The following is a 26318-nucleotide window of genomic DNA, read 5'->3' as shown; positions in this document are numbered from 1 at the left end:
TGCATTTTGCTCCTTACAACTACTCAGTTCTTTGGCTGTTTTCTTTTCCAGCCTCTTTTAATGATATCAGTTAGGAAAGGACATGTAAATGACAGATACTTTTAAAGCACATGCCTTGTTAGTAGAAGAGAAGCTGATGTGTGGAAGGGAAGTGATGTTCCCCATGGCTGGGGCACATAGTGTGTGGAAGTACACGTACACTCCGAGAAGGGATACTTTAGAAGATCCTGCCATTAAAATTTGGGACTGGGCTTTTATAGTATCAAGTGATTGACTGTCAGATTTCTTCAGGCCAGCTGTGTCAGCTTAGCAGCTTTAGATAAGTTATTGGTAGTATCAGTAGAATGTTTGTTCCTTTATCAGGTACTTTACCTGGTCTACCACATTTTTATCTCACTGTCAGGATGTTTAACTTTGGGATTGATGAGTCAGACTGGTTTCAGCTTTATTCAACACCAAAAGTCCTGTGATGCCTTCTTTTCCATTTACCACCAGTAGCTTTGCAAATACCATTTGCCATTGGTGGTATTGCTCGAGTCATTTTACCTCATTCCAGGCAGAGTGTCCTGGCGGAATCTCAAGTCACCTCTGCCCAGGACTTGAAAATGAGGCATTTCAGAAGTGCATTATAAACTGTCCTTCTGATGGGGATTTTAATCCTTACTAGCATTTTATTACTAATGGGCCTCCATGAAATTTATTGAGCTGTTGGTAAGCAAATGTTCACTGAGTGTGTGCCTTTCTCATGTCAGTTGGTAAAAAACCCAAACAAACTCATGCTACTTCCCTCTTTCTTGTTACAGCAAACCAACTCCATTGATGTGCAGTCCATTGAAGAAATTTTGAGGGTAGGTACTCTTAAATAATAGATCTCTGTCTTTGCTTAGATTTTGCATGCCTTAAGGTAAAGATTGGGGAAAAAATACCTCTCTGCTTCTGTTCACTCAGCAGATGTAGCTGTCACTGGTTTTTGGGGGTGCTGAGGAGAGGTAGAGATAAGAGTTAGCCTCAAATACAGCTGGAGTTGTGAGATCAGTCTTTCTATCAGTACATAAGTGTAATACAGTCTGGTGCAGTTCAAGACTGACAAGTCATCTGAGACAGCCAGAGCTACTCCTGCATCAAGTCAGGGTTTGCCATTCCCAATGCCCGTCCTCCAGAGGCTCTGGACAAGCTGCCTTGTGTCTGCTGCCAGCCCCAGCAGCGTGGCCCTGAGCAGGAACACATCTGTGTCCTTCCCACCTGCATGTGCATGGAACTGCTGCTGGACTGCTGCTCCCTCACTGTAATTCCAGTCTGCTCATGCAAAGAGCAAAGCCATGTCTGATGCTGTAACCTTGTGTCAGAACTGCCTCTGTGAGCAGCACAGGCTCCAGGTGGCTGTGGCTGAGTCTGTCTTATCCCTTCCCCGTGCACAGTGTGAAAATGCCCAGGGATTCCCCAGCCAGTGGTGCTGATCCTGGTTCCTTGATGTCAAACGCTATTCTGAGATGCTGAAGTCGTGGTGGAACAGTTTGGTTTCTGCAATTCACTTCCCTTGCTGTTGCTTGAGGTTGCAAAATCCCGATGACTCGGTAGCTCTCCAGAAGCTGCTGTTGGGGCAGTGTTTGAGCTGGAGAGGAACTGCACACAGGTGCCCACTGGCTACTCTGTGCTGGTTGGGGTTGCAGCACAAGGACTCCTCCTAGAAGTCTGGCATCTTTTTGTGTTTCACCAGGGATATCCTGTGTTCTGGCCTGTTAGTAATGCATATCGCTATTTTTGTAGCAACCATGGGGAAACGTGCCCAAATGCATGAAGAGGTAGATCCAAATCTCTGTGCCTATCAGCAAAACTCCTGATAGCTGCTCCTCTCAATCTCTTTCCAGGAAATGACCCGCTCTTGGCCACCTCCCCTGACAGCTCTTAATACACCTACTAAAGCAGAGCCTTCCAAATTTCCATTCCCAACAAAGGTAAGACACCCTCTTTCTTCCAGGACTTTTGATAAACTAGAAGAGAGCTTTCTGGCTCTTGCGTGTGTTTCTGTCTGATTTTGTCCCCCTTCTATAAATAAGGGCTGTTAGGGGGTATTACCTTCAGAAGTAGATAAATAAAAGCACAATGGGGGTGAATAAAGAGTGCTTCAGCAACTTAGACATTTGTTGTAATTTTGGTCTTCAAATACTTTTGTGAGACATTTTAAGTATCTCTGCTGAACTACAAAATATATTTTATCTTTTTGTCAATAGAAGAGTTTGCTGACTGTTTAACAGACGTTTTTGGCAGATCTTATGAAATTTTAAAAATACTTCTTCAAGAATGCACATACCCCTAATGTGCTTACAACTGGTTTTTGGTAACAGTAGCATGTTATCATTTCTGTCCATGCTAAGCTATGTCAGGCCAGCTTAGACTATTGGACTCTTTGACAAGCTAGTTGAAATGTTTATTACAGTAAAGTAACACGTGGAATACAAATCATCAGTACACGTTTCTTACGAGAGAGCTCATTTATTTTATTCTCAATTTGCACTTTGTCATTTTTTTCTAGGAATTGCAACCTGAAGGATCTGTAGCAAAGGATCAGAGTAAGTAGATAGCCAGAGGAAACATACACAATATGTTTATTGACAGATAGTTTTGTGTGTTATACATGACATGTAAATTGACTGACATTGATGAAGAGGTGTGATTTCCTGTGCTTTGTTGAACAGTGATGAATTCAGAAATGGCATAAGAGATTGTGTACATTCATTACCTAGGCATTAAGGCAGCTGTTCATCAGAGGACAAATGGTATTTCATTAGGAAACCCCATTTGGAATGATGAATAATCTGATGACAATTATGTTCTAGAAGAAAGTGATGAGTCTTATCTGGTGCTCAGAGAACATAGGGTAAAATAGGCTACAAAGGAGGCAAATAAACCCAACCTATTCATTTTTGATTTCCAGAGCAGTATGGAGCACCTTCAGAAACGTTGCCAGGTTCTCTGCCAAGAACATCGTAAGTAACCAGACCCTGTTCACATCTCTACTGTGCAGTTAATTAAAGAACCTGGAAAGAACTAAATTTTGGGTTACTCAATGTTTCTGGAGATTAAAGTTTTATCAGTCTGATTTTTCTTAGAAAACTTCCAATGCAGGGAATTTTCACCAGTACAAACATTATTGTTTCATGATGGAATCATAGAATCATTTAGGTTGGAAAAGACTTTTAAGATCACCTAGTCCAACTCTTAACCTGATGATGCCAAGTGTACTTGTCATGATTACAATGATTGTGTTAAAACCAAAACAAAACAGAAGAAAAATCCCAACTATTAATGCACCAGATTAAAGGTATTTTGTTCTTTTTATCCATGGCTATTTAACATCACAATTTTGTGCTCTTCAACCTACAATAATGCATCCAACTGAATTAAAACATAAATTAAAATAGGTCCAAACTGAATGTGATTGATCCTGGATATTGTTTTGAAGCCTGAGAGGGCTAGTAAAGCTACACCTACAAGAACTATAAAAAACAGGCCTGAAATTTTAAAGCAAAAAAAAAAAAAAAAGGTAGATAAAGTAACTTGGTGCTGTCCTTGTAGGTGAAAGTGGTTATCTGTTAATTAGGTTCATTACAAAAGTGTGTTGAAAGCAGTTTTGTGTGGGCTGACATTAATCTTTCAGGATTAACTTGGCCAAATGCAGCATTGCTAGGTTCTGAGCCTTCAGTAACAAACAAAAATCTTTCCATGTCTGGAAGGCTCAGGGGTCCGTGTGCAAGGCACTTGCTGAACCATTAAATTTAAATGTCTGTCAGTTCATATGATACATAAAGATCTTGTTACTCCATGACATGTTCTTCCATGAAAGCTGCAAACTACAGAGTACAATGCTTACTCCACTTGTTTGCCTTTTCCTTATCACAAATCATTTAATTAAAAACCAAACAAAACTGGGCTAGTCACAAGTAAGAGCAAAACCATGTCTCCATCTTGGCTGAGATTGTAGAATGTTTCACTTAAGCTCTGTAGAGTCTGTTAAACATCCCTTTTCCTACTGTTCTAGCATAATGCAGAGGAGCCCTCACTCATGGGGAGCGTGGGATAGTGTCTAGCTGAGCAGTCAGCTACTCTTTTAATCTCTTCCTTATTATGCTTCACTTTCATCCACCCCAGTTTGTTCCTCCTCAATGACAAATGAAAATTTTCATTGCTCTACTAAAACTAGTAGTTCCAACTGCTCCAGGCTGTGCCTTCCTCCCCAGCTACCCTATGACCATCATCATTATTTCAGTTCACTGCAGCTTGAAAAAAGCCCTTTAGCCCTTTAGTCAGTTTTTGAGGCAGCAGAGAGAGAAGAGACTTTTCCTGCAGACAAGAATTGGAAGGGACTCCTTCCTTAGCCCACAGGGCCAGAATTGTAAATTTGGCACGGTATGGAGCTCTATCCTTAGCCATGATCCCCTCTCTGCTCAGCATCCTTGCTGGGCACTTCAGAGCCAGTGCTCATCCACAAGGGATGTGTGAGCCTGTGGTTGGCAAAGGCAGTGGAAGCAGGAGGAACAGGGTGGCCTGGGTTTGTGTCTGAGTGAAGTTTGCCTGAGGATTTCTTCTACATCTTTCCCCTGAAGTGATACATCCCTTCTTTTCTGTGTTTGTTTTCTCTGGCACAACAGGCCTGGCTTTCTGTGCTTCTCAAAGCGCATGTGACTGTCTGAAAATTCAGCTGCCTGGAGTAGCTTGTGTTGCAAAGTGTAGCTGGCTGAAAACAAACAGTGATTGTGCTGGTTAATTGGAAGATGAAATCCCAGGGCATCTGTGTGCCCAAATTAAGCATTCAGCTTTTCAGAGCGTGCAGGGATTTCCCAGATGGATTTCATTCTTGAATGCAGCTCTGAAGTTTGCACCTGGCAGTGCTGGAATGGAAGCAGCCCTTCTTTGAAAAGGAGGCATGCCAGCTCATTCTTGGTGATGCATCTTTAACCTGGCTAGCAGAGAGGGACCAGCCTGTGCTTTCAGTGAGGTTGTTTGGCAAGGGATAATAATTTTAGTGCCGCTTCTATCACTAAAAGAACTCTTTTAAAATAGCTTTAGGGAGATTAATGGTGTGTACATAAGCTGTAAATGAACAGGTCTTGCAAATGAAACCTTGGCATCTATTATTCCTGAGCTAACTGGAGCATTAAAATTATTAAGGCAGATTTATTTTCTTTAACTAGGCTATTTAACAATTTGTCAAAATCTTGTTTTGTGGAAACTGGCTTTGTCTACCCTTGCAGAAGTATGACCTGAAGTTTTAGAGTTCTTCCTTGGTCCCAAATAGAGCATAAGTAGTTGCAGTGCTCTTTTATGCTGATGTATTTTATTTACTAGCAGCTCACATGGAAAAGGTAGTCCTTTTTATTACAAACAGTTAAATCAGATTTAAAGAGATCTAGGTAGTGTCTTTGGATGTCCCTGTCCACAGCAGGGACAGACATTGAAACTAAATGATCTCTAAGGTCTCTTCCAACCCAAACCATTCTATGATTCCATGATTATCCTCTTACCTCTAAATGAAATAAGTCTTTAGTCCACAATTCTTAAAGCAGAACAAAACTAAATAAACAAACAACACCCCAAAACCAAACTTAAAACCTTTCAGCAGGTTTTAGCATCCCCGAAAGTTTCTTCACTAACATCTTTGAAGGACTCCTTCCCCTTAGGAATTGTAAAAGAAAATAAAAAGGATTCATTGAGATATCAGTAGATGCTTAGCCAAACTGCCCAGAAATGTGGAGAGTACCTGTGCTGTCAGTGTTCTTTTTTCATTTCTGTGCCTTATCTGTCAGGCAGTGAGCTCGGGCTCTGGCCCACAAGCAGAGCTGGCTCATGCAGGATTGCTGCAGGCTGCAGGCTGTTTGCCTTCTGTAGGAAATTTGGAGCTCTCCTTTTCCAAGGTGGTGTCTCATAGTGCTTCCCTTCAGTGTTTACTCTAAATGAAGAGGCAAGAGGTGATTTCCAGCGAGAAGGTGTGTGAGGAAATGAGGCAGTGGAGGGTAGATCACAGGGGAATGGCAGTCAAAATGAACAAAGAAAGCACCTACTTTTTCCTAATTTCTCCCCATTTTTCCAGGGTGATGTGGCTCACTGGGGATCATTTATAGTTGTTTTCTTGCTATAAAACATGTTGTCATGAGGGATCAGAGTCCTGTTTTTCTTTTTTGGCTGCAAAAAAAAATTTCTCGCAGAAAGCCCTTGGTTTGAAATGAGGTTGAAATAAGTGGAGTTGAGTTTTGTCCTGATTGATTAAAATCTCTGTCTCAGCTCCCAAGATTTTGATCCCATTTTTGGAAGGACACTTGAATAATCATCTGGGTTGAGGAGTCAATTGCCAGCTAGTTTTAAGATTTGAATAACTATACTTTTGAATAGCCAGGTTTTACCTGCCAATTTTTCAACTCCTTTGGGATGCCTGCACAGTTGCCAGAGAGGGGATAACAGTCTGGGAGAGCTTTGGGTCCCTCTCCTTCCCTTTCAGCATTTTAATTAAAAATTGCAAACAGTAGTTACCACCTGCAGCCGCAGGACTAAATGGTGCTTTTGGAAATGTTTGTGGGCAGCCTGCTCTCTTCTCTAGCAATAGTGAAACGGAAACAAGCGCCTCTCCACTTGTAAACTGCTCTGAGTACCTGAACTGCTCGACAGTACTGCTGAAATGTGCAGGAGAAGGGAGTTCCTTGAGTAGAGAAGAGATGGGAGATAGGCTTGACTTTGGCATTGACTTACACGTGTGCGATAGGAGACTTGAGCAGCAAAACCATTCATTTCAGGTAATGATAGGGTTTAGTAGATTGAGCATGCCAAATGTTCAGAAAAGATGGGGGAGGTTGTTTTGCTTTGGCAAGTACAAACCAAATCTTTATCACTGCCTGCTGCTTCAAAATGTGTCTGCCTTGGCTGATATTTATCTTCTGGTTGTCTTTCAGAATGCTCCAGGACGACCTGCAGCTCAGTGATAGTGAAGAGAGTGGTGACGATCAAGTCGGTTTTAGCTGTTTTATACACTAGGCACACAGACTTCCCTTTAAACATCACCACTTGTTGCATTGTTCTGAGTTCTGAGCTAACCTTTCCTCCCCCTCTCCTCTTTGTCTTTGTGAACAAAACAGGTTGTTGAAAAGTCACCTTCTTCACTTGCTCCTCCAAGGTACAGGTTCGTTCCCAAACTACTAGCTAGACCACATAAGGAGAAAAACAAAACTGCTTTTTATATGTGGGGTAGGAGGGTAAGGGTTCCTGGTTTCTCTTATAGCTACAGACTTAGGTTTCTGGCTGCTCTTGAAAGTCAGCTTTAGTTGTGTGGGGTTTTCCGGAAAGCTCCAATTAGAAATGAGTTATCCAGGCATGCTGGATCTTGCCTATGAACCAGAGCTGTATTTCCTTAACTGCTCCTTTCTCTTCTCCTCCCCTCCACCAGTGTCTGTAGATCACCCTGCAGCTAATGGGATTTTCAGCTGTAGGGGCAATGGGTGAGGTGTGAGTCCAGTTTTAGCTCAGAAGGAAGCCCAAAACAGCCAAGTGGGTAAAGAACAGGAAAGGGTTGGGAAGACTCATTGAGGCTGTTTCAGCTCCTCTTGATAAGGAAGCTGACTGTAAGCAGTTACTGCCATGTATTGTTAGTCAGAGACAATATTCAAGGTGGACTGAACAGCCATATACCAGCATTTGAGGAAGAAAGATGGAAAAGCTCAAAATTTTTTCTGTGTGAGAGCACTGACATAGATTTTTTTGACTTGATATGTATATTCTTCAAGTACAAGAGTGGTCTACAAAGTCAGACTTGCAGAGGAGCACACTAATACTTGGCATGATCTGTGTCTCTGCAAACTCTTAAAATAGGAGTGTTCTCTTGATATCAGTCTTGGATCAGCAAGGAGCTTGCCTCCAACTCCTACAAATGTGTTGATACTGACGTGGGAAACCAAAGCAGAAAAAATATAAATTAAAAAATATCTACATTTTAATTTTGTAAGCCCATTTCAAAAAGAAAAACACTGTGCATAAAAGGGACAGCTCTTCCTTGATTCCATCCACTCTATTGTCAGTGTGGAGAAAACCACTTTTTGTTAGAGCAGGGTTTTGCAAGAAATGCTGCTGCCTGATGTGGCTATTAATGAAGTGCTTACAGCAACATGACCAAGTAACACAGATGAAGTGAAAACTTAAGAAGGAGACAGAAAAAACAGAAACCATCCTGAAATATATGTTCCTCATTCACTTTTATTGGAAGTTTTCATTTTGAGAGTTGGGTTTTTCAGAAAAGAACTGGGCAGTTTCAGTGCTTTTTAAACTTTGGTTGGCAAAATGCAGTTCTACATTGTAGCACTGGCATCCTGCTACATATTTGACTGGGTTGGAGTTGAAGGTTTTATTATTTCCAGCAATTTTGTATTCTGGTGCTTTATTTTTTGAGTATGCCAGTGTATTTCTCTGGCCTTCTCCCCTCTCATCTCAGTGCCAAAATAATAGGGTTTCAGTTTTTGTTTTTGAATAAAACTGTCAATATTATAAGTAAGTAACCTTCAGCCATGCTGCTTTCTAATTTTATCTCATGGTGGCCTTGTAGTTCCTTACAGTCCCAGCCCAAGAGTGTGGCATCAGCACATTCCAGCAGCTCGGAGTCAGGGAGCACCAGTGACTCAGACAGCTCCTCAGACTCGGAGACAGAGAGCCACTCGAGTGACAGTGACGCGAGCGACCCCCCGAGAGCACCAGCGCCTGAGGTGAATGCAAAGGAGAGGCAGGGGCTGCTCACACAGCCCCCTGCCTCACTCTGCTGTCTCAATGCACTCAGGGCAGGAGACTGCAACACTCTCATTGATCAGGTGTCCCCTTGATAGCTTTGCTGCATCACTCCACTTTTCTTGCCCTTTGCTTCCATTCTAGACTTTGTCAACCTTAGTTACCCTTACTACCAACATAATTAGACCTTCATATGCCCAACCTGGAAGTGTTCCCCCGTGTCCTTTGGCACAGCTGTCCAGCTCTCCTGGAGGAATCAGTGCCTTCACTGGGGAGACAAGAGAAGGCACAGAAAGAAGGCACAGCTGGGATGTGTGGGGCCCATCTCTGCCTGTGCAGGATTTCTGGGTGCCTTGATGGGCAGTGTCAGGGTGAGACCAGTTTCCTGATAATTTAAGAGGAGCTGCTGCTCCTGTGTCTGAGTGACTGATTCAGCTTCTCCCAGGTTGTTCCTGAAGGGATCAGACCTACAGAAAGGGCTGGAATATGCTTAGTCTCGCTGCTCTTGAATTTGGCTTGGATACTGCTGCACTGGCATTTCTGAGGCTTTTTTTGGGGAAAGCAGACAAACAGAACTTGGTGCCTTAAACTTTCATAATTGTGAGACCATGCATTTAAAAAAAAAAACAAAACTGCTGCAGAACTGCTCATGTCCCATGCTTTCAAACAGTTCTTCCAGCTTGCAAAACATTCTCAGGCCACTGGGAAGTACATGGCTGTGTCTGCAGACCCAGCTGATGCAAAAATATCCACTGGCAGTTTGAGGTTCTCTTACAAAGCCCCTTGTAATTTATTTTTTCTTCCCTCAGCTCTAGCTCTCTTTCTTTTCACCTTAGAAGTGCAGGAAAAGGAAGAAGCCAAAAACAAGCTTTGAGACAGCATATCTTTCCATCTCACTCTAAAATTTTTGCCCTCCAGCAGCTGAGTTACAGACTTTGCCCACTGCAATATGGTGTCTTTGTGGAAAGATGTTATACTTCTCCTCTTTTACTAAATTCTGTCTGGTTTATCTTGAAAATACTGATGAAGTCCTAGCTGCTTGCCATTGACCTTTTTGTCCTTTCTTTTTTATTCAGCCAACTGTTTATCCATGATGCTCTGGAGTCAGTTAGTGCACATGGCCTGTTTGTTTATAGTCAGTTCTTCACATGCAAAAGCAAACACTTTGAGACCTCTAGGCAAGAGTCCCAAGGCTCTGGTAAGCTGTGCTAGGATGGAAACAGCCCATAAAGGCATCAGGTTTGAATCCTCCCTTTCTCTTTTTGCTTGCAGCCCGAGCCACCAACTTCTAATAAGTGGCAGCTGGACAACTGGCTGACCAAGGTGAACCCACCAGCAGTGCCAACAGAGAGCCCCAGTGACATTGCCCGAGGGGATGGGCGTGAGGAGGGCAAGAAGCAGGAGTGGGGCAGCAGCAGCAGCAGCAATTCCTCCCAGCAGCACACTGAGCTGAGAGAGCCTCCTCACAAGAGCCCAGTGGCCAGGGCTCCCCAGGAGGCTCCTCTTCCGACCAAAGGCAGCTGCCAGAAGGCTCCTGCGTGCGCCGGGGAGCCCTCGCCCAGGCAGACCGTGGGGATCAAAGGGCCCGGCAAGCCCCTGGTGCACGAGGGGCCCAGGAGGGGCCTGAAGGTGGAGAGTGAGCCTGGTCCTTTGGAGGTCACAGACCAGTCTTTCAGGGACAAGCCAAAAGTCAAAAAAACAGTGAAGACAAAATCCAATGACAGAAAAGACCTGAAACCAGGACTTCAAGAGCCCTCTGAGAAAAAAAAGGAGAAGGGCTCCCACCAGGCCAAGGCCAAACCTTTATTTGAGCCCAGGCTCATGGGAGATGCCCAGGCACACGATGCTCTCAGTCCCATTCCTCAGGGCCAGGGCACAGCCCCCCTCAGGACCAGCAGCCACAGGCCTCAGGATTTGCACAAGGAGAAATTGCCCTTGCCTCTTGGGGAGAAGTTGCTCTCACCAGTGAGGGATCCCCCAACCCGTGAGCGCCTCGTGGTGAAAATAGATCTCTGTCACCTGGAAAAAGTCCCTCAGCCCCCCAGGAAAAATGGGCACCAGAGGAAAGCAGAGACCAAGAACCTTCCCGATGTGAGGAAGCAGGACTTGAAGAGGAAAGCCAGGGACACTCCTGAGGAGTCCCTTGCAAAGAAGAAGGTGAGAGATGGAGTGGGAGGTGGGTTTGTACTACTGTGATGTTTGAAAAGCCTATGTGGACTTCCCACTTCATAGGTTGGGAGTAGAGCCATTATCCTTCTGTAAAGCTATTATCAGGGGGAATGTGAATCAAAACTGTCTTCAGATGTTTCTTGTTGATCACAAATCCCCTCCTGAGCAAATGGAAAGCCCTGTAAGCTGTCTAACATGTTTTAGTATTTTAGAATATATTTTTGCTCTGTTTTCTTGAAATCCTGGTTTTCTCAGAGAATAAAACCAATTGTAACAGTGGCTTTCCCTTGAATTACAAGACAGCCCTTTGTTTAACTGAGGTGATAGTTGTTACAAGTGTTTTTTGAAAAGCTGACTCCCAAAGGAGACTATGAATATACCTCCAGCCAGCTGGGTCAGCTGGACAAAGAGTTGGCTGCAGACCTTGTGGGGAATGGGTATTCCCTCTGGGTATTTCAGTCCCTGGGTCCCTTTTTGGTCCTCACAGAGCAGGTGGCTCAGCATGGGTGGGTGAGTAACCTTGGTTTGGGTTTCATTTAGTTTTGCCATTTTATGAATTTCCTGTAGTTGTGAGGGAGAATTGAGAAGAGCAGGAAAATTGTGAAGAAACTTGAGACCTCAGAAATTCCTGCTCTTGCAGAGCAGTGGGACAAAGGGAAACAGGCAGTCAGTCTGTCTAAGAGACACAGGAGAGGAGCTATTTGATGTTCGACATGTCTTCTCTTGCAATCTCAGTGCCTGACTGCAGGGAAACCCCCTGAGGGCCTCACTGTCAGCTCTGTCTGTGCATCAGTACCCTCGGGGGCTCAGGTCTCAGGGCAGCCAGCTGGGTCAGATAACCTGGAACACAGTGTAAGGATGTGATCTCAGTGCTGGAGCCTTGTCCTGAGCACCCTGCCAGAGACAGACTCTGTGTCGCAGCACACCCCTGTGAGTGGCACAAAGCTGGCTGTGTCCCAGGCGTGAGTACAGGCTGGGAGAAGAACTCACTGGGAGCGTGCCGGCGGAGAAGGAGCGGGAGGTTCTGCTGGATGAGAGGCTGGATGTGACACAGCAGTGTGTGCTTGCAGCCCAGAAAGCCAAACATGTCCTGGGCTGCATCCAAAGATGTGTGGTCAGGAGGCTGAGGAAGGGGATTGTGCCCCTCTTCTCCTCTCTGGCGACGCCCCACCTGCAGTGCTGCATCAGCTCTGGTGTCCCCAGGTTACTGGTGCTTTAAAATTTCACCTATATCAGCATCTTGGTGATAAAAACCAAACCCCCTGCGCATCTGGAGTACCTGTGTGGAGTATCTCACATGAAAGTGCCTTGCTTTTGATTATTGTCAGTAGCAACAGGTTTAGCAGTTCCATCCCTGCTACTGCAAAGCAATTAATCTATCCAAGCAAAATTAGATAAAATGGAATTTTAGGTTACTTGTCAATGAGCTTGCATTCTGTATCTTCTGTGCTGTGTGTCTGCAATTTGTTGGTTCCAATAAGGTATCTTTTCTTCTTTTTTTAACCAGACTCAATCAAACTTAGCTATGTTGGTCTGTATTTTCTGTGAACTTTGAAAACCTAAGTGATTTTATGTTTCCTTTTTTTTTCCTTCCTATTAGAGGGTAGAGAAGGAGGAGACTGATAGGAAGAAAATGAAATCTGAAAAAAAGCCCAAATCATTGCAGTCTTCAGCTAACAAAGACTCCAGTAAATTGAAGTGAGTATACAGTGGTGGAATGGCAGAAGGATGTATAAATCCAAGTCTTTCCTAAACAGCTAAGATAAAGGAACTGTATCTCCTGTCCTTACATTCATGAGTTTGAGCAGATTTGCCTTTACAACCTGGAAGCAACCGGTCCAGAAGCAGTTCTGTAGGTGTGGGTGGGTAAGGGCAGGGAGCATTTGCCTTCTCCACCAAAGTCATCCTCTTGTCTTTGCCTTGTTTTCCTAAGTGACCTAATGGACACAAAACCAATGTGCCTTTTGAGTCCTGACTGTCTGGAATTTCAGGTGGCCTTTGTGACCAGGAATTCCTCTTTTTTCCCAGTGCAGCATTTGCAGTGCTTCTTGTAGCTCTGCTGGAGCTTCCCCTGTAATTTGCATACCAGAGCACTGCCAGCTTTCTGGCTAGCCCTTTGCTCCAGTGAGTGCTTCCAAGAGCATGTTTCCAACTGGGCAGTGTTCCCGAGAGGGGAGACTCATGCCTCAGTCATGGGCTATTGCATTCAATTCCTGCTTGCTTGTGGCTTGAATTTAAGGTGTTGGCTTGGATTGGTATGTAGTGTTGAGGTTTGTGTCCTGACAATAGGAGTAAACTGCTTTTCTGAAGAGAAAACACTGACGCACTTTGGAAGCTCTGAGGAATTGGGACTACCATTTAGTTGGGTGAAGGGATATTTGAACTGTGGTAGTCATGCAAGAGCTTTAATTCTGGGGCTTATTACTCCCTTTTTCTCAGTGAAAATGAGCACCTGTTTTAGTCTCGTTCTGGCTTTTGGAGTGGGAAGAACAGGATGCATTTTTGGGAAGAGAGTGCACTTGGGTGGGTCAGGTGATGGTTCTGTGCTCTGTGGAGCATCAGCTGTGCCAAGGTGGAGAAGCTTGGGAGCATGTGTGTGATGTGAGTGGGGACCAAACCATGGGAAAAGTGTGTGGTGGAAGAGGGGAGAGGATTGTACCACACACAACAGGATGTGCACCATCACACCTCAAGTCTCCTCACTGGTTAAACTTCATTTCCTCCTCTTCTGATGTTGCAGTGCATGAGCACGGGATTCCCTTCTCAGTGTTTTCTTGGAAACTTTGAGAAACTGAATAAAAATATATAAATGAGCAGTGGTGAAGCAAAGTTTAGAACTATTTGGTGCCACTTTGGGCTGCTAATCCTAACTTCAGATGATCAGAAATCTAATGTTACTAAATGTGATAATCTCTGCCATTTAAAAGCATAGCATTTTAAGTCTCTCTCAACTTTGTGAGTGTTGTCTAGTTGATCTAGCAAGTCTTAAAGAAGAAACTCAGCTTAATACTATCAAAGCACATACAGGATCAAGTGTCAGGGTGAGTATCTCTGACCACAGAAAATACCATCTACCAAAAGGGCGAGAGGCAGGCAGTGCTGCAGTTAATTTGCTTTGTTGAGTGATTTGTCCCAGGGGTTTTAGTCACTGTAATCACCTCCCTCACTGAGTGAAAAGGGGCTGTATTGGAGGCATGCTTTTTTTGCAGTGTCCTGATGTTCTGGTTAGAAGTGTTTGCTCCAAGGACAAGTTCTGAGACTTATTCCTACTTGAAAAGCAGCTTGCTTGTATGTTGATGGTAGGTGAACATTTGCTGTCTAAAGCACAATGAAGACCCTAAAGTTTTGTTTCACTTTTATTGCATTCTTTGTATTAACAAGTCATCTCCCACTTCCAGAGGAATTTAAATAGAATTGGCACATGATGTAACTAAGTTTGTAAAAAATCCCTACACTGTATGTACGCCGTATTCAGGAATTTACTTCCCATTTCCAGAGCATCAAAAGCTTCATCTGAAACCCAGAAGAAAGATGTGCTCCCACCACTGCCATCCATGTCTGCTGCACAACCTGCCTCAAAGTCAGCCAAGATGACCCAAAAGAGACCCAGAAATGAGGCTGACGAGCTGCCTGCCGTGGATAACCCTGCCAAGAACAAGAGCAACCACAAGGATCCTTTGTTCACCAAGCACAGGAAAGTGGAGGGAAGTCATACGGAACTGTCAAAGGGCATCAGAGTAGGTATCCAGGATAACTGGTGGGATGTTTCCTCCAACATGGGTGCTATGTGATTCTCTTCAGAAACACACTCTGTAAACTCCAAAGGCATGAGAGTCATGTTTATCCTAGTTGCAATTTCAGATTGTAGGCAGCTGCTAATACAATACTGATGGTATTGGTGTGAAAATAAGTGTGCTTATAAAAAGAGGGGATTGCTTAAAAATAAGAAAACAAGCAACCTGTGGCATTGACTACAACCCAGGTGTAAGCTTTTATAGCTTGTTTACAAAATGGTTCATGATCCTTGCAGCTGACTATTTGCATTTCTGGGTTACAAAATTTGTTCATGTGGCTGTTTACTGGAGGCTCGGGCGTGTGGTCTGGGATGTTGCTCTGTGTGTGTTAAGCCAGACTGTGGACAGTGTATTAGCTGGCTCTGACTGCTTGCTTTTTCCTTTTCCCTGTAGTTAGTAATGGGGAATCAACAATCGTTGTGTGGTCAAGGTGGAAATAAGTGTGAATAGATCTTATCACTCTGCCTTGGCTAGAGGACATGAAAACTGTGCTGCTTGCAGCCTCACTGCTCTCTTAGTCATTGTGCAAGGAAATCTGCTGTGAATTTCTCTGAGCTTGGGAGAAGTTTGAATGGTGTTAGGTATGACAAGCAGTCCAGGTGAGAAGCAGGCTGGGGAAGAGAGCCTGGAAAATAGACTATGCTTGGGACAGATAAACATTTTCACTTGAAATTTAGGAAAGACGGGCTTTGGAATTGGTTTGGGCATATTTCTGTAACCAGCTTTGTCTCTATCCTTTTCCAGGGATCTGCAGGTGATGTCACAAAGCCTTTCCCAGTGCCTTCTATGCCAAATGGTACCTCTAAGCCAAGGAGACCTCTGCTCAAGTTTGAAAAGTAAGTTTTTGTTTGACACCTCTCATCTTTGCTTTCTGAAGGCATGAGGCAAGGCTGGCCATGAGACCACCCTGGCTTCTGCTGTTTCATGAGCACTACTTTGGGAGGGAAGAGAGGGGGAGAGATGTGTGAGATCTGCCCTGTGCTGCCTTCTCATGCCACCCACCACAAAGTAAAGGTTTACAAGAAAGGCAAGTTTTACAACAGTTTTGGTTTGAGGGAAGTCACTCTGGAAATTAGAGACCTTCTCTCTTGTAAGCAAGTAACTTGAATACAAGTTTTGGTCTCAGATAAGTGTGTGGTTGCTGCCAAATTTACTTTGTTTCAAATAAAATTTATTTATGGGTCTGTAGTTGAGGAATGATAGATGATCTAACTACTGTCTTTCCATGGAAATGAGGAATTTGTTCTCGTGGAAGCCCAACCTCTGGTGGTTTTTTATTTCTAAATGTGAATTTTTAATATTATTCCGACATATATTTTTTAAGAAATCAATCAACCCATAGCATCCTCTAGATAAGAAAGTAAAACTGATAATTATCCTACCCTTTTTTATATGTTTTTCCTCTCTGTCCCAAATTAGGCAACATTCAAAGGAATACTACATTGAACAGGCCCAAAGACTGAAGCACAAAGCTGATGCAATGGTAGGTCTTGACCTTGTGCTGGGAATGCTGACCAGCTCCTGCATTCAGCCCTGGTACCTGTGTGTGTGGGAATGAGGTTTGCTGGCTACCATGAGGTTCACTCCATACTCCATACATGGAGTGTGTCCAGTCATGTGTTGGGAGGCTGTCTTTATTTGCCAGATGTTCAGATGTTTCTCTTGGATGCAAACACATCTAGAAAATGGGATTCAGAACTGGCATTGTCAAGGGTTTTGCTAAGAGCTATAAAAGCATCCTTGGAAAACAGATGGAACAGTTAGTTTTAAGACAGTTTAAAAAGTCAGAAAAGTCAGGATCCAGGCAGTTATTGATTTGCTGGTGACTGAGACTTGGAAGTGGCCTTGGCAGATCTGATTTTCTCTGCTCTGTGCAGTTTAACAGTGTGCCCAAGTGAGCATATTGCTTTGCTAATTATGGCAGATAATTTTCTCAGTCAGATAATGTCCATTTGCTACTTTCTGTTTACCTGTGAAAATGAAGTGAGGGAATGCTGCAGTAGGAAATAACCCCTGCAAGGCAAGCCTCCAAGACCAGACAAAAGTATCTAAAAAGAGGTGAAGATAATAAATTACTCAAGGAAACCATTGAGCAAAGAGAGACAAACGGAGCACACAAAGCTGAAGACTGGGATCACATTAAGGGTTCTGCTGAGAACCCTTTGAGTTTCACCCAGAGGCCAGACTGAAATCTTTTTCTTTCTTCAAATCCTGCCTAACTAGGAAGAAAAGAGAGTTCAAGTATGCTTGAGAGAAGTGTGTTTGGTCTTTGTAAAAAAGTGAGATTTTCTTCCCAATAGACTGACAAGACTGGAAAGGCCTTTCAGTACCTGGAGGCTGCCCTTCTATTCATTGAATATGGGATTGCCTTGGAATCAGATGTGCTGGAACCAAAATCAGCTTACAGCATACTCAGTGACACCATAGTTCTCATCAAGTAAGTGGCTTTCAGAGGGGGACAGTTTGGCATGTTTGGAGGGGAGGGCATTTTGACACACAGTCCTCTGCTCAAGATTTTACAAAGTTCCTTGTGCCAGGACTAAGGACTCGGGGCAGGTTTCCTCACTCTCCAACTGTTTTTAAGATAATGGCATGCACTGTTTTTTCATAAACTGTGGGGCTTCAGAGTGCTCTGGTGGCTGACAAAGTCCTGTTTATTCTGTTTCCCTAGATTCATTATGACTTTGAAACCATTTGCAGACTCCTCAGTCTCTTCACACGGAAAAATCTTTGCTGTGTTACGGTGAGTAACTGTGCTTCTGTTCCTTTGTGCACTGCTTTGAAACTGAGGGGAAGGTCCATTGCTTCCAGGGGGGAAGGTATGAGCTAAATGGGAGTTAGAGTTATGCAAGGGAGAAAAAAAAAAAAAAAACAAACAAAAACAATATAAAGGAACAGAAAAAAAAACCAGTATAAAAACCAGAATGAATTGAATATCCCTAAGTAAGCTGGGAGATCACAAGGGACCACATGTAGAAGGCACAGGCTTTAAAATTGATCTCCTGGTAACTTGAGAGCACATAAGGGCTTTCACCTAAGGTGAAAGAATGTGATTTGGCTGTCCATGTTTGAGCTGTGTAAGTGAAACTGTAGCTGAACATGGATGAGGCACTTCTGGATGGGGACTTACTCAGCCTTTGGCACCTTTGAGAGCCTGGGTACCTGTTTGTATGAAAGACCAGAGAAGGCCCTTCCTTGTTTCTTTCCCTTGTGATTTTTTTTTTTCTCAAAGCCTTTTTCTATTGCGACCAGAAGGAGGAGAAATTTTGAGCTTTCCTGATCTTCCAGTAGAGCTCAGGTGTGCCTACCTCCATCCCTCAAGGCTGATGAGGGCTGGGCACAAACACTGACGCTCGGGTGCGTTTCTGTCCACAGCATGCGCTGCCAGTCCATTCTGCACATGGCAATGTTTGGTTACAAAAAGGACACTGCAATGAGGTATTCCAGACTCCTGAATGACCACTTCAAGGTAGGGCACACTAAGCTGCCAGCTGGATGGCTGTGGTGGTTACTGATGTCAGCTGAACAATCCAAAACTAACTAGACTTTTATTCCTTGCTGCAGAGTAATTTCAGAGTAATACAAGCACCTTCTCCGGGTGTTGCAAGGTAAGATTTAAAAATTTGTTATCATGTGTCTGTGTTTTAATGACAATGAGTAAGAGCTTTTCTGTCATCTGTGGCCATTTCAGGTGGCAGACAGGAAACTAAAGATTTTTTTGTCTTTCAAAATCTATGACCGAGAGAAGGTTGTTCGGACTTTGACAGTGGTGCTGATTCCAGTTACATTTTTTTTGGCCACCTTGCACAGGATAGTTCATTGAGAAGTAAGTGCTCTCTTGAGAGCAGTGGTGGAAGCCCTGTCATACCAGTGACTAAAATTAGGTTGGTTGAAGTGGTGGGGGTGTGATGAGCCAGGCTGTGTCTGGAAGGCAGCCGACTGACCACATTTATTATCTGCCCTGGGTCTATAAATAAATGTGTGTAGGCTGACCTGGCTGCTCTAAGGAGCTGCCAAAAGCTCCAGCCTCCTCAGGAGGGGAGCTTTAGTGTGCCTGATTTGGAAGGCATTAGGGAAAACACTTGGGTAATCTGGTGAAGACTTTCACAAGCAGGTGCAGATTTTGGAAGATGGATGGGTGGCTCTTTTCGGTGTCTGGTGCCACATTTTGTCTTGTTGAGTAGAGTCCTTCTAAATCACTTCCAAAATCTTGGTCTTGCCCTCAAAGTACAATTGCTTGTGCTGTAGCTGAACACTGAACTCACTTTTCAGCAGTTCCACTCCGTGCTGCAGGCCTGGGTGACACCGGATAGCTCCTGGCATGAGGCAGCCTTGTGGAGAGATGTTTAGCTCTGAAGCTGAATGTTTATGATGGTGTTTCTTTTCTGCTGCAGAAGCACAGGCTTGCCTTCTCCTCTTTCTCCAATACCCTCTCCTGCTGGATCTGTGAGTTCTCAGCCAGGATCAAATGATAGCAATGGCGTTGGCCACAGCGGCATTGGTAACAGCACTGGCTCTACTGTCACTGTCTCCTGTCATATCTCCAGTGTCACCTCTTCCTATGTCAACATCACCTCCTATATCCTCCATGCATATGAAATTTGGGAAAAGGCTGATGCACTGGCCAGAAAGAATAAAGGTAAGTTTTTGCCCTTTGTCTTTTCTGTCTCATGTGTCATGGTTATGTGTGTGTTTGCTTCAATCCTGACACTCAGTGCAGCAAACACCATACCTAAAGTTCAAAGCATGAAATAGGTTGAATATCTTTGCCAGGGCATATTGGCAGAGATACTTGATGGTGATATATTGATGAGTGTTCCCATTACAAGGTTTTCTTGGCATCCTCAAATGTCCAAGAGCTAAGGCATGAGGGTGTCAAGTGCGGGAAACTAGCCAACTTGCTTCGTGGTAACACAAAAAGAGTAAAGGGTTTGGGTTTTTTCTGTCTCTCCCTTTGGGGCACTGAGCTTTTCTGAGTGGATTTAAAAGTATCATTTTGGCCTGTAGCCTTGTGTTTTAGTTTTTGTCAAATTTCCAGGTCATTTTGTCTCGAAAATGGTGAAGCTGGCTTTTCTGCCTAACAGAGAAGCTGAGCAGCACTTGAATTTGAGTCCTTGCTGGGCACATGCCCAGTATTTGCCAGCAGCAATTCCTAGAATTGCTGCAACTTTTTTATTTTACAGTTTTGTTGTTAAAAATGTTGTATTGTCATTTGGTTCAAGCAGTGGTGAATACACGAAAGCCACAGGGGGGGTGCAGTCCAGCCTGTGACATTGTCATCCCACATGGCCTCAGCAGTGTCATTTTCCACACAACACAAAGTTTTGTGAGCCAGTGTGGGTGAAGAGATGCATTGCCATGACCTGTTGGCAAATTTGCAAAAGAAAATAAGCACAATGTGCCTGGCTGGATTGTTGGAAGGCTGTAAAAATCCTCACACTAATGAGGCAGTTGCTGAAAATCAAAAGACTTTCCAAGTCACCTTTGAATAAAAAACTGGTTGTTTGCTGTCCTCTGAGCAAATCTGTGCCTGCAGCAGCAGTTCATGTGTGGCATTTTTGATTCTGTCCTCAAAAGGCTGATAAAAGACTGGCACATAGAAGCAGTGGATGGTGCAAATAAGCCAGAGGAGTGAGTCATGGAGGAAAATGTGTGGGAGGGCAGCCTGAGCACAGCCTTGCATCAGTCAAGACGAAATTCAAAACGTGCTCTGTTGGCTGGTCCTGACGTAGGGGATTGATGCCTGGGGTACTAAATACTCTCTAGGGAGTGGATCTGTGCAGACACCTGTAAATACTCATGTAGGCTTGCTGGGGGTGTCACTGTTCAGGACAGGTGGAAGCATTTCAGACCTGGAACTTACTGGTAATATACAAAGAGGTAGAGAGTGAAAACACAAAATGAACAAAAAAGGCCACATCCTTGATTCTTTTATGCAATTCATAGGACATAAGAGAAAGAAAGAGCAGCAGCCTTTAGCTATCAGGATCTTTTAAGCAGGGAAATCCTAAGCTATTGGAAAGCAGTGAGCTGTAGCTGCTGTCCAAGTCAATGGTGCAGAGCTGAAGTGCCCTCTGGAAGGTCCCCTGACAGGTGCCAGCTCCTCACTGTAATTCAGAGCAGCACTGTGGATCACAAGGCTGTAACAAGTTGTCTTCATGCTCTGATCTCCCCCTGCAAGGACAAGCTGAGGCTGCAGGCATGGACATGAAGTCCCTCTCCTTTCACATGATGCTGTGCTGACAGATCAGGTTATCTTCTGTTTGCTCAGACAGGGGCTTTGAATTCCTTCTATTCCCCATGGAGGGCATGAATTCTGTAAAGAAAAGCAGGAAAATCAGAGGGAATGTGTTCTCTGCTTCTGCATTGGCAATTATTAGAAAGGAGGTGTTGTGCACTCTGCTTCTGAAGAGCTCCTTGCACAACCAAGTGGAATTTTTCCACCTCTAGCTTCAATCTTTGGATGTTAAAAAGGAGAGCTGAGAATGGCCAGTTTCTGAAAAGGTATTTAGCAACATGGTTGAGCTGAAGAGCGAGAGATTGGGCCTGTGTTAGTGGGAGGCAGGTCATGCAGGAATGTCTTGGAAAGGAATGTCCTTGCAAAGGAACAGGTGTGAGACTTTCCCACAGCTCATGGTCACCTGCACAGATGATTGCCAGCCCAGAGCAGGGCTTGCAGCCTGCCAGCCCCTCACAGCAGGGTCGGGTGTGCTGCAAGAGCCACCTCCTGTGCAGGAGGAGTGGGATGCCTGGAGCTGGTGGGATGGGAGCAATGTGAGAGCTGCCTGACATGCTCGGCTAAAAGCAATCCAAACCAGAGCTGTATATAGCCTGGCAAGTTACACAAATGGAGAAATCCTGATATCCCCAAGGTTTGAGGATGGGTGAAGGAAAGAGACCTCAGCTGTGTGTGCTTCTGGGTGCTGCTCATGAAGACACTCAATTTTGTCCTGTTTCAAATTTGGGGGAAACTTGAAGCAGGGACAGTGGTGCAAACACCCATACTTTTGCTGCCCTACCACGGAGTCTCTGTGTCCTTTAAAGTGAGGACATGCAGAGGTGTCTCAGTGTGTGTAAATGTTTTCCTGTTGCCTGCACTGCCTGCTGTGCTCGTCACCCTTCCCAGCCCTGTCACGCTGCTGGGCTGCCTGCACCAGCACTGTTTAACAGGACTGGCCAGCTGACTGTGCTGCTGCTGTCACTCCTCACCTGTCAGGTGTGCCTGGTGTTTGAAACCAACCAAATGTTTTCTCTCTCTCTCCCTTTCTTCCCAGAGTTTTTTGCTGAACTCAGCAGAGCGACGAGTGCTCTGGCACTGACCAGTAGCCTGACAGACCTGGTGCACTACATCAGACAGGGATTACAGTGGCTGAGACTGGAAGCAAATATGCCTTAACTGGTTCTCCAGGTGGTTAAATACCTTGAAGTTTTTTTGCACTTTTGAAGCCTCAGAAACAGTTTAATTTTTGTTTTAATTGTTCAATACAAAGCACCTGCAAGGGAAAATATTTTAAATAAAGTTGGAAGTTATCTGGCTACACTGGAAAACCCTTGAACTGTGTTTTTCTAGGGTAGCACTTTGCTACCTTGAAAAAGAAGAGATGGAGGATGGCACCTTCCTTTAAAACGACGAAGTGCAATGAATTGTCTGAATGGCCCGATGTATTGATGGTCTATAAACATTTCTTTTACAAATAACCAGCAGGACAATAATTGCACATGATGCTGACAAGAAGGAAATCTGCCTCCAGAGGTGGTTATGCAACATCCCACAGTCTGCAGCAGTTGTGTGCCCAGACAACATGCCAGAGGAGTTGCTTTTGCAAGCACAGATGCAATCTTTGGTGTCTTTGTTCCTCAGAGAGCAAGTAGCAGCCTCATCAAGCACTGAACAGCGTTATGTTACAGGAAAAGCAGCAAAAGGATCTGCTCTGCCTGCTGTCCAACCTCACCCTCCTGCTTTTGTCAGCCAGCTGACAAAACTGAGGAAGCCACTGCCTTCAGTGCTGCAAGTTTTCTTTTCAAGTCATCACTGCTTTGGTCCTCCTTGCTGTGCTGTCATGCACATCCATGCCTCGGGCACTCCAGCTGTGTTACTGAGGGGCTGGCTCTGCTCAAGCCTTGCAAGCCAAACACAGCTGGAGTGGCAAAACGATGTGATGTGTTTGGAATAGCTCTGCCTCTTTGCTGAGAGATGTCACCATGAGGATTCTTTGTGGGGCTGATTTTTTGTCATTTCGGTGGGTGGGGGTGGAAAGCTGCACTGGTGCACTGTGATTACTTGGATATTGTTCTAAGGGCTTCTATGGGAAGGAATTGCTTCTGGTTAAGGAGAGATTAAGTGGCTGAATGTGGAACATAAGATAAATTTTGCATTTGGATATTTGCCTGAAACCTTGGTGAATATCTAAGAGCAGGATTTGTACCAAAGTAGGGTCTTCTTCATGTGGGAGACAACTCCTGTGTTCTCTCAGCCATGTTATAGGATGGGCCCAGTGACTTAGAAACCTGTCAAGGGGACAAGAAAGGGAATAATGAGCTGTTTCCAAGCATTATTTTCCTCGTCACAATATCAGTGAGGGCAGCACCCATGGCATTTGTGTATTCAGTGAGGTGACACCCTTCTCTACCCAAGATTCCTTGTGGTGTGACAGCAGCATCCTGCCATCCTCATACGCAGTAGTGTGCCTTAGCCCGCTGGTCCCCTCTCACATCCCTCACCCCCTCTCTCACAGACCCGTGGGACTGGAGAAGAGAAGGATGGTACCCCAAAATAATTGTGTTTACGAGAAAGAATCAGCTCCCTTTTCCACATAATTTCATGGTTAGGAAGGAACAGGTCTGCAGATGTGCAGAAATACCCACTTTGTAAAATACCTGCTCATGGGTTTGAGACTCATGAAAACGGACAGTGAGCAAAAGGTTTGCATTTCCAAAAGTAGGTTCTGTAGAAGTGGCCCCTGCCACGGGGTAGCCTGGGCTCTTCTTGGTTCTGGGAGAGGTGATGGGAGAATGCTGGTCCCGAGCACTGGGGAGCTCTCCTGTCACCTTCCCTGGCAGGGCAGGATCACCGGGATCATGGCTGTGCCTTTCTGCACCTTGAAGGGATTGGCCTTTTACGTTCACTTTGTTAAAACCCTCAGAGCATTTCAGGGATGAGCTGTCCTAACAAGTGGCAGGAAGATCCATGTCCCTCCTCCCCATTTTACCTATCAAGCTTTGCTTTTACTCCTCCCCCCTGGAACAGAGACTGCTCAGACTAAGCAGGGTCGGAGAAGGGCTCAGCATTAACTGTTTTGTTCTCAGGAAATGCGGGGATGGGCAGCCAGCCTGGAGGCTGATGTGCACTTTGGAACTTGATCCCAGGCTGGTGGATCAATGCCACCTTTGGACTTTGTCTTCAGACAAAGCTATTTCTAGGATCACCAGCTGAGGAGGAGGAGGAAAGATGAAAGCTTTATTGAACTTGAAAACCATTGTGGGAGCCTGCAGGAACCCTAGCAGAGTATGAGGTGAAAGCATAAGGGGCAGCAGGGACAGGGGTGTCCTGGTACTTTCCTTCTGTGTGTATCCATGTCCCTCCCTGCTGCCAGGAGAGGTGCTTGCTGCTGTGCAGAAGTGGTTGTGTGAGGGCTGCTCCCCTTCCCAGGATCAACTCCCCTGGGCTTTGAGGGAAAGAACATCACAGTTTGTGTCACAGGCATGTGGAGGCTCTTTGGGGCCTCTCAGTTCAAAAGCAATCTGTGGGAGCACCACTCCACAGCAGGAAGCTAGGTTTTGTTTCAGGACGCAACGATTGTTCACATAATAGGAAATTTTAAGAAAAGCCATCATATTTCAACCTTGAGCCAGGTCAGAGGCCTGCAGAGGGTTCAGAAGGAAGCTCATAATTTTCATCTGGGCCTATTCAGGCCTTTAAAAAAAACCAAAAATTAAATAAAAACAGAAATGAAAACGTAGCAGTGGAGGAAATAGCATTTGCCATTCAGAAGCAAACCATTAATCCAAGGAAAACCAGGGGTGATTTGTTTAATCCCAGAAAGAATGGAGGCAGCTATGGTGGCAAAGCAGCATCATTTCCACGCAATATTTATTTAAAAGAAATAATAATACATACATTGAAATTGTCAAATATTCTATTTTTAAGATGCCATTTATTTAATAGTTGAAAATCCCACTTACATGGAGATAGAGATCTCTTGTGTAACTGAAAGTCAAAGTCTGACTGCAATGTCCTTGTTTTTGGTTTTGTCCTCTCCCCTCCCTCTTGGTTTCCACAAAAAATCTGTGCATCTTATTTTGGGGATGTATGTCCCTCTTGTATATAACCTTTTTCTGCCCTGTGTGTGATGGAATTTCTGAGATGGTTGATTCATATGGGGGAAATAAACAATAAATGAATGTTTGTTATGAGGTGTTTCAAGAGTCCTTGTGTTCTCAGCTTCTTGCAGAGAAATTCTAGCGTAGCTTTTTTCTGAATGGACTCAGTGTTTCCCTTCTGAATGAGGTTTAGGTATGAATTTCTGTACAAGAAGTCTCTTGTTCCCTTTGCTGCCCCGTTTGTCACCTCTTGCCCTTTCCTTAATGACCAAAAAGTGGTGGAAATGTAGATGCTCAGAGTGGCAGGAGCATCATGATTTGGGACATGTTCCTCCTGCCCTCCTAAATCTGATGCAGGGAAGGCTGTGCTGGGCCAGCTGCTGCAGCCAGCAGAGCCTGGCTCTGAGCCCTCCCTGACAGGAACATCCCCCAGATTGGTTTCAGGCAGTCCAATGAGGTCCTTTAGAAAACCAGGAGACAAGGCACAGAAGTGGTGGCTGAAGGGTCCTGCTCTGTGTTTGTCACAAAGGTGTTGCAGGGCTCACTTTGTGAATTGGTTTCTGAAGGGCTGTGGGGAGGATTTCCTCAGGGAGTCCAACAGGATTTCATGCCCTGTGGTAGCTGTGGTCTCGTTGGTTGTGCAAGGGGATCTCTGCCACAGCCTTGTACTTCTCATTGGAGGCTTTTCCCACTTTTTGTTTTCCAAGTTGTTCCTTGGAAGAATGGTTTTGGCATCTCTGTGCACTATTGGGATGCAGTTTGTGATTCAGGTCTGTTCTGCAGCAGGCACTGCCCCCAGGATGTTTGCCAACAATGGATGTGGTTTCCTCGTGCACTGTATAAGTTGTAGGGGATGCTGACACCTGGGAATGCCCACTGGAAATGCTGCTGTTCCAGGTGCTGGGCACAGAAATGCACTTTTGGATTGTGCTTGGTGCAGGGCTGGGGCAAAGCCCAAGACCCCAAAGGGTTAATTTTGGGGGTGGGGTGGAAATGGGGTTGAACATGCCAGCAGGGAAGGCATGCAGAAGCCAGGCAGGATGTGGGGCTGTAGCAAGTGCTGGCTGCCCAGCTTGGCTTTCTGCCAGGGCAGTGCCCCCCCCCCACCCCCCCCCCCCGGGCTAACACAGCCAAAAATATTTTTCCAATAATACTTTGTTGTCGTTTCTTTAATGATCAAGTCTTTATTGCCCAAACCTAATTTTGCAATCCTGTTTAATTTATTTTGAGATTTTTTTTTTTATTGATTATAGATGAGCTTGCATTCTGCCTTTGGCT

General features: G+C 44.7%; 1 protein-coding gene across 2 annotated transcripts in view; it reads left to right on the top strand.

Annotated features, from left to right (window-relative positions):
• The window catches only part of AFF1 (ALF transcription elongation factor 1), a 67161-nt gene extending 42031 nt beyond the window's left edge, over window positions 1-25130 (top strand). The window contains exons 4-21 of one of the 2 annotated variants that reach the window (XM_059844003.1): window positions 804-848; window positions 1869-1955; window positions 2534-2570; window positions 2936-2987; window positions 6942-6996; window positions 7125-7162; window positions 8582-8738; window positions 10030-10914; window positions 12527-12624; window positions 14423-14663; window positions 15465-15556; window positions 16140-16203; window positions 17021-17157; window positions 17392-17463; window positions 18096-18189; window positions 18285-18328; window positions 19115-19359; window positions 21995-25130. In XM_059844003.1, the coding sequence (XP_059699986.1) occupies window positions 804-848; window positions 1869-1955; window positions 2534-2570; window positions 2936-2987; window positions 6942-6996; window positions 7125-7162; window positions 8582-8738; window positions 10030-10914; window positions 12527-12624; window positions 14423-14663; window positions 15465-15556; window positions 16140-16203; window positions 17021-17157; window positions 17392-17463; window positions 18096-18189; window positions 18285-18328; window positions 19115-19359; window positions 21995-22116 (2565 nt within the window). In that variant the 3' untranslated portion in view covers window positions 22117-25130. Of the gene's footprint in view, window positions 1-803; window positions 849-1868; window positions 1956-2533; window positions 2571-2935; window positions 2988-6941; window positions 6997-7124; window positions 7169-8581; window positions 8739-10029; window positions 10915-12526; window positions 12625-14422; window positions 14664-15464; window positions 15557-16139; window positions 16204-17020; window positions 17158-17391; window positions 17464-18095; window positions 18190-18284; window positions 18329-19114; window positions 19360-21994 lie in introns of both variants that reach the window. The other variant, XM_059844001.1, reaches the window with a different exon arrangement.
• Window positions 25131-26318: the final 1188 nt, after the last annotated feature.

Source organism: Haemorhous mexicanus, chromosome 4, assembly GCF_027477595.1.
Source record: "Haemorhous mexicanus isolate bHaeMex1 chromosome 4, bHaeMex1.pri, whole genome shotgun sequence".
Lineage (NCBI taxonomy): Eukaryota > Metazoa > Chordata > Aves > Passeriformes > Fringillidae > Haemorhous > Haemorhous mexicanus.
Note: the sequence above shows the minus strand (reverse complement) of the source record. Positions and strands in the feature narration are given on the sequence as shown.